Raw genomic sequence first — 11,712 nt, 5'->3', positions numbered from 1 at the left:
CCCCCAACAACAGCAGTCCCGGACCTAGCAGGAGGCCTGGCGTAAGTTCCAGGAGCGATCAATATTTCCTGGCGGGCTTCCCGGCGCTGGGTCTGTGCGCGCAGCCTCTCCGAAGCCGCAGCGCCTCCCCACTCGCCGCGGCGTCGGTGTTGACATAATTAGACCAAATCTGGAGAGCTAAATAAATGTTCTGTTCGCCTTACAGCTAAACAGATGTTTACAATTCAAATGAAAGAAATGCAAACGGCAGGGATTTTTTTTCTCCCCTTCTTTATCTCCAGTGATCGCTCGTTTTTCCTGACACAAAAATGTGTAAGCGATTACGAGAGTTTCCTGTCCTTGTTTGTTCTGCGGTTGCGTTTCTGCTACGTGAGCGTGTGAGACGGCGGGGTAGCATCATTGTGGGCTGCTTCGCCTCTAGCCTCCCACTCTTTTCAAGTCCCCCTCCCCCACCGCTACCCGCCTTCCCCCGACGGCAGCAGATAGTCATTGTCATCAAATAGGAAAAGTAGCGGGACTTAATTGCAATCTGATGATGTGTCAGCAATGAATTGCGCCGTTTGGGGAGGGATATACCATTACAGGTATAACTGGATTACCAAGGCTGAATGCACTCCTCCAGGCGCAGATTCTAGGCAGAACAAAAGAAAGAGAGGTCCGCATAGGGAAACCGGCTGGTTTAATGTGGCAGTGGGTCTGTAATGTGTGCGTGTGTGTCGGGGGGTTAATCTCCATTCCCTAATGTAGAGAGTACTTTGGCCTTTGGTGATTTTTCAGAGCAATAAAGAAATTAGAGAGAAGGCAGGAGGCATGGAAAAGCAGCAACCTGCTCTGCCACCTCCCCCGGAAGGTTTGCAAGAAACAATGCCTGAGTTTTAGGCTTCATATACAGGAGACTGACTTTCTAGTCCACAGCATCTGCAGTTGGAAACCAAGGAGGCAGGCGAGCCTCCAGGTGTATTTCCGGCTCTAGTTTACACACAATGGATGCACTATAGAGATGAGTTTTGGAGAGTTCGAGTAGAGAGAGGTTCCGGGTAGTCTCTCTCTAATCCCCGGGCGCTGACAGAGGGAGAGGAACGAGACTTCCCTCTTCCCTCGACTCTTGCTCTTCCCAGGAGCGACTAAAAGAGGAAAAGCTCTCTCTAACCCGGATTCCAAGGCTCAAGGCCCTCGGGAAACCCGATGAACTCGAGGGAGGCCATTCTCTGCCCAAGCAGCCATCAGAGGCGCAGAAAGAAAAAGCGGCCAGGTCCACCCACCCTGTTATTGGCTGATTTTGGACGGCTGATGCTAAACCGTGTTTCGAAGAAACATTAAAAAAAAAAAAAAATTAAGTCAAATCTGATAATGTTTGTGCCGGAACGTTAATGTCTCCGCTTTGGCGTGCCAGTCACCTCTAAGCGATCTGACAAACTCCAGCTCTCTTAAAACATGCAGAGTTCAGATCATATTAATTCTCCAAAAATGTTTTGATTCAAAGTAGTATGTATTTTGTGTAGCCACGGGCAATCGGGAAAGCGCTCCTGCCTGCCGGTGGCCGGGTCTGCTCCTTCTCCGCGTGGCCCAGAGGCTATGGCGGTATTTAAGCTTCTGAAATTAGCCTGGGGCTGGAAGGCAGAGTGATCACAAAGCGAAACACGGGCGCTTCCCTTCACTTTTTTTCATTTTTTTCTTTCTTCCTTTTTTTTTTTTTTTTTTTTCTGAGTTTACCATCCTGATTTCACAAAAAAGACCAGGGCCAAAATGTCACTTTCCACCCAAATATGAAAGGCTGGATCTTTTCATCTCACCTCTGTCCTCTTCTGAAGGCCACAACCCCCTGCACACAATCGAGCCCCTACCCCTGCCATTTGAATCTGGATTCATTCATTATGAGCTTCATCATCACCATCATCATCGTCATCAACATTATTCTCGTATTACTAGATACTCACCGAGAAATGAAAGGGATAGTCGTCTGACAAAGGCGATGGGGCCATGAGGGAGCCTCAGAAGATTGATCGGGAAAAGAAGAGTGGGTTTTCCTTTTTTTTTTTTTTTTTTTTTAATGATTAAAAACACAGACGACTCCAGTAAATAGAAGCCTCATTTCAAGAGATACCTTTTGAAACCCGGTATCTGAATATTCAAGGAAGGCGAAGCTCCACTCTGTACGTACAACATTAATATGATCTCTGCAGAATTTGCTACTCAGAAATATTAACATATCAAAGCTGACGCCCGAGGCGAGAGAAGCTATCGATACTCGAGCACAGGGTAAAGTAAAGATTATTGGTTCTGATGGTTGGAGTGGCGGAGCTGCGGGCGAAATCGCGCACACCATTAACCGAGCGTGAGCGCGCGGGGAGCGGCGCCTCCGAGGTGGTGGCAAATATTTTATCTAGGTAGTAATTACCTCGCCGCATTCTACGGCTATTCGGCCTCCATGAAAGGCAAAAACACTACAATTGCCACTTACCAAAGTGAGTCAAGGAAACGACATTTTGTCCGTTGTAAGTAGAAGTGGCCAAATTTAAAGAACAATCCTGACTCCCGTTCCCTACCCCCCACTGAAAACCAGAACGGCCTCTCCCTAGTGAACTAAACTAGGACACTGAGGGATCTTTCTTCAAGAAGAACCTTCGGGGATCTTCGGAAGTGAAATCTGTTTTTGGTTTTTTTCCCCACTGTCAATTCTGGCAATTATTAGAAATGTAAGCTGATCCAGGAGCTTAAAAGGAAAGAGAAAATGGTGAAAAGTTGTGTTTTATAAGAAATTGTGTTTCATGTGGAGAGTCACCTGTAAAACGTGGATTAGAGGAGAAACACATTCCCACCTCTGCTATTACACACTATTGGGTTGTGTGAGGGATGGCGGTACGGAAAAGCACTTGAGTTAATGCCCCCCTTCAGATTTTTGACGAACTAAGGTGACCTGAGCTATTGATATTAAGAATCCTGCTCACTACCGTGTCCCTAGAAAGAAGATGCTTCAAAAAACGAGGACTCCTGAGATGCGGGCTGAGCAGACTAACGGGATATACCCCCGTTTGAATGCAAGATCTCCTTGCAATCTTTGCCATCCATTTGGGAATTGTCACGAACATTAGTCTTTTTCAGAGGAAGCACACACCCTGCTCTTTCGGGCTCAAGCAGGTTAATTAGCCTTTCTCTAAGGCACGTGAAAATGGAATAAACTTTGAGCAGCTAAAGTCCGAATTCCATCTCCGTGGGTGGATTAGGGTCTAGTCAAACAGTACAGACATAAATCCCAAGTTACATCCCCTTTCTCTTGGGAGCCATGCTGTTTTCCTAAAAGATTAATATTTGGTTCAAAATAGCAGATTCGATGATGCTTTTTAGGTGAAACAAATAGGTACCGAATTATACCAGAACAATAAAACATCATCTAAGGAGGACTGTTTCAGTGGCTCTAGTGAGGTGGGGTTGTAGCGCCCACTTGTAGATACTAAGAACACTGGTCTTTCTCAGGAGGATGATGAGGGAGTGTGCCCTAAATCTCTCTCCGGAAATTCAACTGGTTCCACAGCGGTCTCCCCTCCAGCTCCCGCCCTCCACCTCGCATAATTCCTGCCCTCTGTCAGCTATTGTATGAACGGATAGCAATTTGCAAACATTTGAGAAGGTGATCTTCTATTCAGTAGAGAATAGTACGCAAAGACCGCAGTAGCGCGAGCGGGATTGTGGGAGGAGCGGGCTTAGGGCGCTAATTAGTGGCGCTGTCCTTCAGCACCACCAGTATCTTCTCCAAGCGCCCCGAAGGGCTCTGCCTAACCTTTCGTGTTTTCGCTCTTACAGACCCGGATCAGCAAGCCTCACCTGTCCTCTCTTTCACTGCGTGTTTTTCTACTCTTCCCCAACAGTGCGTTAGTTTTATTTCCATTTTCACCAGCCTTGGGCCTATTTCATGTCATTTCAATATGGTTGAGTATTGGCCTGGCAGAAAAGTTTAAAATTGCTGCCTCCTCCTCCTTTTAATAATTGAAGAGTAATACCAGTAGTTTTTGTTTTTTTTTTAATAGTTATCAAATGTCTGTGGGGGAAAACAACAGAACTGAAGAGCTATTTTAAATTTAGCGGAAGTTCCAAATAGCCACTGTGTGAGTAGCCACACTGTTTGTGTTCTTTCCCCCTCAATTCAAACAGAGTTTAATATTGGACATCAGCTTGTGAAATTTGCAGTTTAAGCATGAAAGAGTCCACTGTTTCTACCAATACATTTCTCTCTCTGGAAAAGTATTGGACTCTTTCAAGAAACATTGATAGAGTTGGTGAGGGATAGAAGGACATTTATTTGGTGCCATCAGAGGTGACTCAGTCTTCAGTGGTTTGGGTACTAAAGACAACTGTGGCCCTGGAGCTGGAATTAGGCTTGGTGAATAGGGCATATCTTACTAATTCTTATGAAATTGAGATAACAGCTGGTCCCCTTTGCCTTGTGTGCTCCCTGGGTTATTCAGATTGCTAGGAAAATAAGCTTCAGAGGCTCGGAATACAGTCAAGTGGGAAAGCAAGCAAAATCTTCACAGCCTTGAGGCCCTGAGGATGTCATAGTTCAAAACCCTTTGTCAAAATGGAACATCCGAGATGCAGCCCCCTGCACTGTCTGAGCCGAAATCAACAGCTCTCTCTCCTCTCCTCTTGCCCCCCCCCCTTCCAGTTCCATGGGTAACTCTGGATTCAGATGTTTTCCTCAACAGATGGGAACAAGAAAGCTTTATCTGGTACAGTTAACACCACCTCCTCCTCCTACCCTGCTTTAAAGAAAGAAATGTTCTGGACACTTAGAAAAATAAGGGCAGCTACAATATTGGTGTTTCATTAGCCTCCCCTGAAGTCTCAATGAATCCAGCCTTTCACAGAATTCCCCTAAGCCTCAAGCTAAAACCATCACCTCATACACCCAGGCTGTGGCTGGCACGTTTAGGGCTCAATGAGACCCGAAATTCTGCTCGAGGATGTGGTATTGGAAGAAGGGGGTATGAGAAGTATTTTCTTCTTCTTTTTTTGTCTCTAACTTTGATTCTATCACAGTGCTGTGAGAACGAGCAAACCTTTCCCATCATGAATCTTTTCAGCGCAGGGTGGGTTCAAGCCTCAACAGAGGAAGAGAGGTTTTCTAAATGTGAGTATCACTTGAGGGACAAGAATGTCACAGACCAAGAGTCATTGTTTTCTTAATCATCAGACATGGGATATGATGTTTAAAAGCATCAGCGGATTCTCAAAACTAAGCAACAGATGAAAAAAGAATGTTTAGGGTAATGCATTATTACTTACCTCTTCTTATCACCCCACCTTGGCCATTGAGAACAAGCCCACACTGGGCTTCCACAGAGCCCTTAATAAAAGAAAAAGAAATAAAATCACTCATATAGATACCGCTTGAGTAAAGACTTTGAATCTTCCCCATCCTCGAAACCCATCTCAATAGACATTTAAAAGCAACTGCTGAACAGGAGCAAGGCTGGCAGCAAACACGATTTTAAGGAAAAAAAAGTTTGAGAAAAACCACAACCTAAAAGTTGCATAAGTCTTAAGGTGTGCATTTTACAGCACCATGCAATATTACACTTCAAAGAGCCTGAGTACCTTTCATCTTGGCATAGAGAATGGAGAAGCCTTTGAGTCCCCATCAAGGCACATAGCATATATACAGATAGTATATACTCGGTACTTGCTGTGTGGTGCAAATTACAACTTGAGTGTCATGTTCTGGGAATGTGGGCTTCTTGGGAGCTCAGAGGAGACATTTCATGTACAAGATTCAATATGTCTTATGGAGGTTCTGTTTTACCCCAGATGTAGGAAAACCCTTATAATGCTACCCAGAATGAGTCTTGTAGAGGAAACACCCTCAGGTTCATTCACTGCAGGTCTTCAGGTTCCTAATGGATTGAAGAATCATTTGAATTGGAAAGGAGGAAAAGGTTTGCTGATTTTGAGTACGAAAAATAAAAATTTCTTTTTCTGTCTGTCTTTTTTTTTTTTTTTCTTTTTTGCTAAATGAAAATGTGTTAAAGGCTCATTTTCCTTTACAAACAAACGAGGTATTGGACATGAAAGAGGCCTTGAAGGGTGTTAACCTACCCAACAGCCCGTGAAGAGTTAAGTAAATGCGGAGAGAGTCGGTGCATAATAAAAACCCACTTTACAAAACAACCTTTACAGCCCTGGCTCCCTTTTTGCCTCCCCATTTTCACCATATTGAGGCAGGCCTGTAAGACCCCCCTTTTCAACCTACTCACGAGCTCTTTCTTATTTTAAGTGTTCGGCCTTAAAGTGATTATCAAATCAATATAAAAAAAAAAAAAAAACTTGGAGACTGAGCATAAATTAAAGCGGTGATGGGAAAAGGTGTGACAGTTTCCTTTGTTGGCCATAGCAAATCTTTTTAGGGGACTCAAAGATGGAACTGAAGCCACAAGACTGTTTGCATCTGTTAGGCAGACTTAGACTGCCCTCCAAACCATTGGACTTTCACTTAAAATTCTGTGCAGGGAAAAGTATATTTACATTTGTTGCATTTGAAATGAGGCATATGCTGATGAATGTTTTTAAAAGGAGGAAATAAAAGGAGAGAGACTGGTTTCTCCCACACATCCCCTCCCCATTTTTATTTTTAAAAGTAGCTATAACTCTTTCACTTTCTTTTTCATTCTGCCAATTAAGTCCAAGAAGAGTGGAGGAAAATAATTTCCCTAATTTACAAACATATCTGTGGTTATATTTACAAATATGTATGTGTATATATCCACACTCCAGCTCTTCTAGTATCTTGGAGTAGCCCCCGCAGTATGAGTATTAAACGGAAAAAGGGAGGTTAGGAATATAAAGAGGAGATAGGCTGGAGAACAGGCTTCAATATATCTGAAATGTACAAGGTAAAGCGCCTCAAAGCTTTCCAAGGCAGTAAAATGCTTTCCCTCCCACTCTTTGGCGCACCGTTAAGATGTTTATTTTCTTAGAAGAAACGAATCTGGCTCTTTTCACTTAACAAACTTTTCCTCCCCATCAGTACACCATGTTGTTTGGTTGGATGACATTGCGTAAACGACCAGTTGAATGGCACTAAGTCGAAAATTGGATAAACTATGGTGTCCTTTTGCACGGGATTCGCTCTTTGTCTGGTGCTTGCAAATGTTCTAATCCCCCCTTTTGAAAAATACCCGGCTTTGTGCCTAGCACAGAAAAAAAATTTGTACAGATACAAAAAAATCAGCAGCAGACGTGGCTATAAAAAGGAGTAAATAGGTTTTAGTTGAGCTAAGCATTGAATGGCAGACTTTTTCACCCTTGAGACATAAGGGGATCCTTGAGAAAAATGTAAAAACGCTCTGAGCGTATAAAATTATTTTGTGAATATTAATGTAGAAAGTCAAGGTTTATGGAGCCAAATATTTTTTCTACTGTGCCGATCTTTCAGCTATGGCTCCGTGTTGGGACTCTAAGGGCTTTCACTTTAATTTAAAAGTAATTCCTTGTGCAGAGGTAAATGAGGGAAAAAGATTTTCTGTGCGCAACAAGGGATCTCTTACGTCTCCAACTTGTGCTCTTCGAATATCTCTCCCTTCATCTTCAAGAGTGTGGAGAAGGTAGCCAGCTTTGTGTGGACTGCAAAAGTAGACACTTGCTCAGAGATCTGCACTTTCAGCCAAAAGAACTTAAAACTCTGTCTTCTGGGTTCCTTCTTGGACATTGTGGGCTTATTTGTTTGAAATGAGGCCATGACAATATGCTTGCATAAGTACAGATTCTATTGTTGGCGACGAATGTGCAAAAAATGCGTGTAAGTAGAAAGTAGCAAGAATCATTTGATTGAACGATGGTTTTCACAGTATGAATTTTCTTTCCTTCCTTCCTTCTTTTTTTCTCCCTTCCTTCCCTCCGCTTCTTTTCTCCTTCCTGCCTTCCTTTTCTCCTTTCTCCCTCTCTTTCTCTTTTCTTTCCTTCTCCTCTTTCTTTTCTCATTTCTCTCTTTTTAACTAATTACATATTATGTAAAAGTGGTGCTTGGAGAGGAAAAATGAAGTGGTGAATTATCCAACTGGGCATCAAATTTAGAGGAACGTCAAGCGGAGAAAAATAGGCACAACTTCACACCCTGGTGAAGTGTATTGCGCAGATTCTTTCACTGAGGTTAATTTTTGAGGTTTTCCTTTGTGATCCTTTACTCTCCACAGCAGTTTAGTACATTTGGTGAAAATTTTACTAGAGTTCCGTTATCCTACAATTTTCTAACTCGCATTTCCCCAAGAACAACCCCCCCCCCAATTCATACTAAAATCCTCGTAAACTCAATCTGGGGCACACGCCTGGAACACGCCCGCAGACCCAGCAAAGCGTCGAGACTAAGGGCGCGATTGGTCATCAACTCATCCAGTCTTACTCTGAGTCTAGTTGGCTCAACCCCAGCCTCCATGACCTCCCCACCCCATCCCCTCAGGGACAGAAATGTGGATTCACGAAAGACTTCTGTGCAGACAGACCGAAGGTGGGGGCCGCAGCTAGCCGGACTCCCGCGCATCCAGGTGAAAAGCTTCGATCCAATGAGAGGGGCAGAATGGGCTCACTCCTCCTCTAATTGTTTTGATAACTTTCCATAAGTGAGGAGTGTATGTGTGTGAGAGAGAGAGAGAGAGAGAGAGAGAGAAGGTTTACAGTCAGAAGATTAATGGAGAGGGAGGGGGAGGGCGAAGAGAGGAGGGCGCAGACAAATTCGCTGCATGCTTATTTACCTGCAAGTCCTCGGCTCCCGCGGCGGCCAGCCCCAGGCTGGGCCCTGGCAGGAGTCTTTGATCTGGGTGCATTCCATATTGAGAGCCATGGCTCATGAGGGACAGGTCGTGGCGGCGGTAGGCATCGAGGCAGCCCAGCTCCCGCCTCTGCTCGTCCAGGCAGGACGACTTGAGCGCCCGCGCATTGTGCAGGTTGATAAAGTCGGTGGGCTCCCCGTGGTGGATCTGCTGGTAGTACTGTTGCGAATGGTGGAGCGAGTTCAGAGAGTAGGCGTCGGGGGTGACGGCCGGGTGGCTGTGCTGAAACTCGTAATGGAAGGACTGGTGGTGGAGCGGGGTGTACTGGTGGTTAGTGGAGAAGTAGGGGGACGCAAACTCGGTGCCGGTAGTGGAGTAAGTTAATGGAGAGGAGGAGGAATAGGCGACAGTGGAATTGGCTACGGACTCCAGACAGCCAAGCTGCATCAAACGGTAGCTGTTTGATCCGTCGTGACGTATCTGCAAGGAAGAGGGGGAAAAGGGAGAGCAGAAAAACTTGAGGTTTGTCATTTTGCAACCAAGGCGCGGCTCTCGCCAAGCCACTAGCTTTCTCTCTGACTCTCCAACGAGACCTAGCGCGCAGGGTTCAGGCCGAGCCGAAGCCCCGGCTCAGCGCCTTTGCCAGAGAGCCTTTGCGAGGAGGCGAACTGGGGGTGGGCGGCCGCGTCCTCGCAGTCGAGAGAGAGGGAAAAAAATCCCCCACCCTATATAGGTGCGGGTGACACCACGCACGCACACACACACACACACAGAGCCCCTGCCCAACCTGCGCAAGAAGCTGAGCGTTGGTAGTCAGGTTTGCAACTGCCTGTGGGGCCGCGGGGAGCAGAACGAAAGCGTCCACCTGCACCTAGCGCCGGCCGGCGCCTCACCATTCCCAACCAGATCTCCACACGAAGATCCCGCCACTGTCCGTGCCGAGATGTCTGGCCGGAGCTGCTCAAAAATCACTGCCCATATATACATAAAATACTAGTCTGTACAAATCGCTCAACTTGCTCATTTCCTTAGCCACGTAGGGGAGGGAAGCCGCCCCCCCTTTCTGCTTCCCTTTTCTTGAATAAGCCCATTCCGAAAGGGGTGCGTTGTTCCCCACCCCCCCTTGTCCACCTACCGCCCCCCATCAGTTCCTTTACTTTGCCTTTTTGAGTATCTTTTTCCCCCCGTCTCTATCTCTTTCTCTTCACCCCTCCTCCCTTTCTTTATTATTAGGATTATGTTTTTCCTCCCTCATGATGGCAAATGTTTCTTAGCGTGGCAGAGTTGTCCTTCTGGCGACAGATGTCATAACGAACTTTCTCCCCTTTCCTTCCTTTACTTCCCCCGAAAGCCAGCTTATAATTAAACGTAACGGTCCAATATAGATTAGAGACAGGGGAAGCTGCCACCGCCGCCGCCACCGCCGCCGCCACACACACGCGCGCTCAAAAAAAAAAAAAAAAAAAAAGTAATAATACCTCGGCATCGTGGACTAGTCCCGGAAAGGTAGTTGACATGTTGGGTTTCTCCGAAAGCTTACGATGCAATTTCCCCCTCCAAAAAAAGAATCGTGAAAAAAATCCAAACTTCTTGTATTTTCCAATTTTTTTAAGGAAAAAAAAAATGTTCTATAGATAGAGATCTAAATTGTAATGGCTTTCCCGGGATCAGACAGCTCCTTGCCTCATACCCACTTAAAAACCTGTAGGAACAAAATTTTCCCTCTGCACAAAAGCAGCTCCCTGGAACAGATTTTGTACTTGCTGAGTATTTCTTTGGCTGATGTCGTAGGTCCCTTGGTAATATAGAAGTTTTGAAAATTAAGCATCAGCACTGAGAACTGGGAGGACAATAGGCAGAAGAGATTTATCCCAGGAGACAAGGAATAAATATTGTATCTTCGCCTAATAAGGAACTGGAGGTTCTTTCAACATTTTTATCCATTTTTTCCAACCTTTATCATGCTTTTCTATACCGACTGAGGTGGGGACTCGTCTCTGCGGAGAGCATTTGCACACATTTATTGTGAAGATAGAGATCTAGCCTAGATATGTGTATATTAGAGACAGAAATATATATTAATTAAAGCTTCCTTTTACATGGGTAAGTGTTCCTTCCTATTGGTTACACTCCCTGGATGCTGAAAGCTGCTTTTTCCAACAAGGACCTAAACCATTTTCACCCAGATTGGGGTGTCTGCCTTCACCCAAGTAGAAACAATGTTGCTATTTCCATATTTACATCGAATTTGGCTTCTTTCTCCCTTTCTGAAAGGCAATACCGGGCGGTGGCTTACACTTTTCTTCAGCTTTTGAAATAAATAACTGTGATGGACAGTCCCAAGATTCCATCATAAAGGAATAGTGTAACTGGTAATATATTAAAATTAAAAAAAAAAAAAAACTAGAGAATAAAGATGTGTGACAAGATTCAGCATTTTAGGTAAAACGTTGTCTTCCACTCCCCAATCCAACCCATTTTCTCCCTCTTTTTTGTTTTCCTCCTTCTCTTTTGGAAACAATGTTGGATGGGAGATGTGTGTGCGTAGACCATTTAGCAGCGACTCCAGGTATTTGAACACCATTACCCCCCAGATAGCCCTTCAATGCTTGGAAGTTATATTTTACAAAGAGAGGGCAAGAAGGAGGCAGCACACATTCATCCCCATCTCTTCTGTGAGTTTCTTGACTTTCAAACAATTTTTGAGCTTCTACTTCATTCAAAATTCGGCTTCCCCCATTAAGTAATGTAGTGCCTGGAGGGGGTGGTGGTGGCTACATGATGGCAATACTGAGGCTCTGCGAAGTCCACTCTCCAACCCTGCTCATCGCGTAAAAACTGACTGGCCCCACAAACTCATCTCAGAGATAGAGGGGGTAAATGAGTCTTAATTGCCATTTCATTTGGTTAGCTTTTAAGTGTTTAAGCTGAGAAGGTGTCTTAATAATAAGCC

General features: G+C 44.9%; 1 protein-coding gene across 1 annotated transcript in view; it reads right to left on the bottom strand.

Annotated features, from left to right (window-relative positions):
• The window catches only part of TFAP2D (transcription factor AP-2 delta), a 57,744-nt gene extending 46,958 nt beyond the window's left edge, over nucleotides 1-10,786 (bottom strand). The window contains exons 1-3 of the mRNA XM_004388716.1: nucleotides 10,238-10,786; nucleotides 8,742-9,239; nucleotides 5,284-5,344 (exon numbers count right to left, since the gene is read on the bottom strand). Coding sequence (XP_004388773.1) covers nucleotides 5,284-5,344; nucleotides 8,742-9,239; nucleotides 10,238-10,276 — 598 coding nt within the window. The 5' untranslated portion in view covers nucleotides 10,277-10,786. The remainder of the gene's footprint in view (nucleotides 1-5,283; nucleotides 5,345-8,741; nucleotides 9,240-10,237) is intronic.
• Between the last annotated feature and the right edge of the window lie 926 nt (nucleotides 10,787-11,712).

This window comes from Trichechus manatus, unplaced genomic scaffold (genome assembly GCF_000243295.1).
Source record: "Trichechus manatus latirostris isolate Lorelei unplaced genomic scaffold, TriManLat1.0 scaffold00215, whole genome shotgun sequence".
Lineage (NCBI taxonomy): Eukaryota > Metazoa > Chordata > Mammalia > Sirenia > Trichechidae > Trichechus > Trichechus manatus.
Note: the sequence above shows the minus strand (reverse complement) of the source record. Positions and strands in the feature narration are given on the sequence as shown.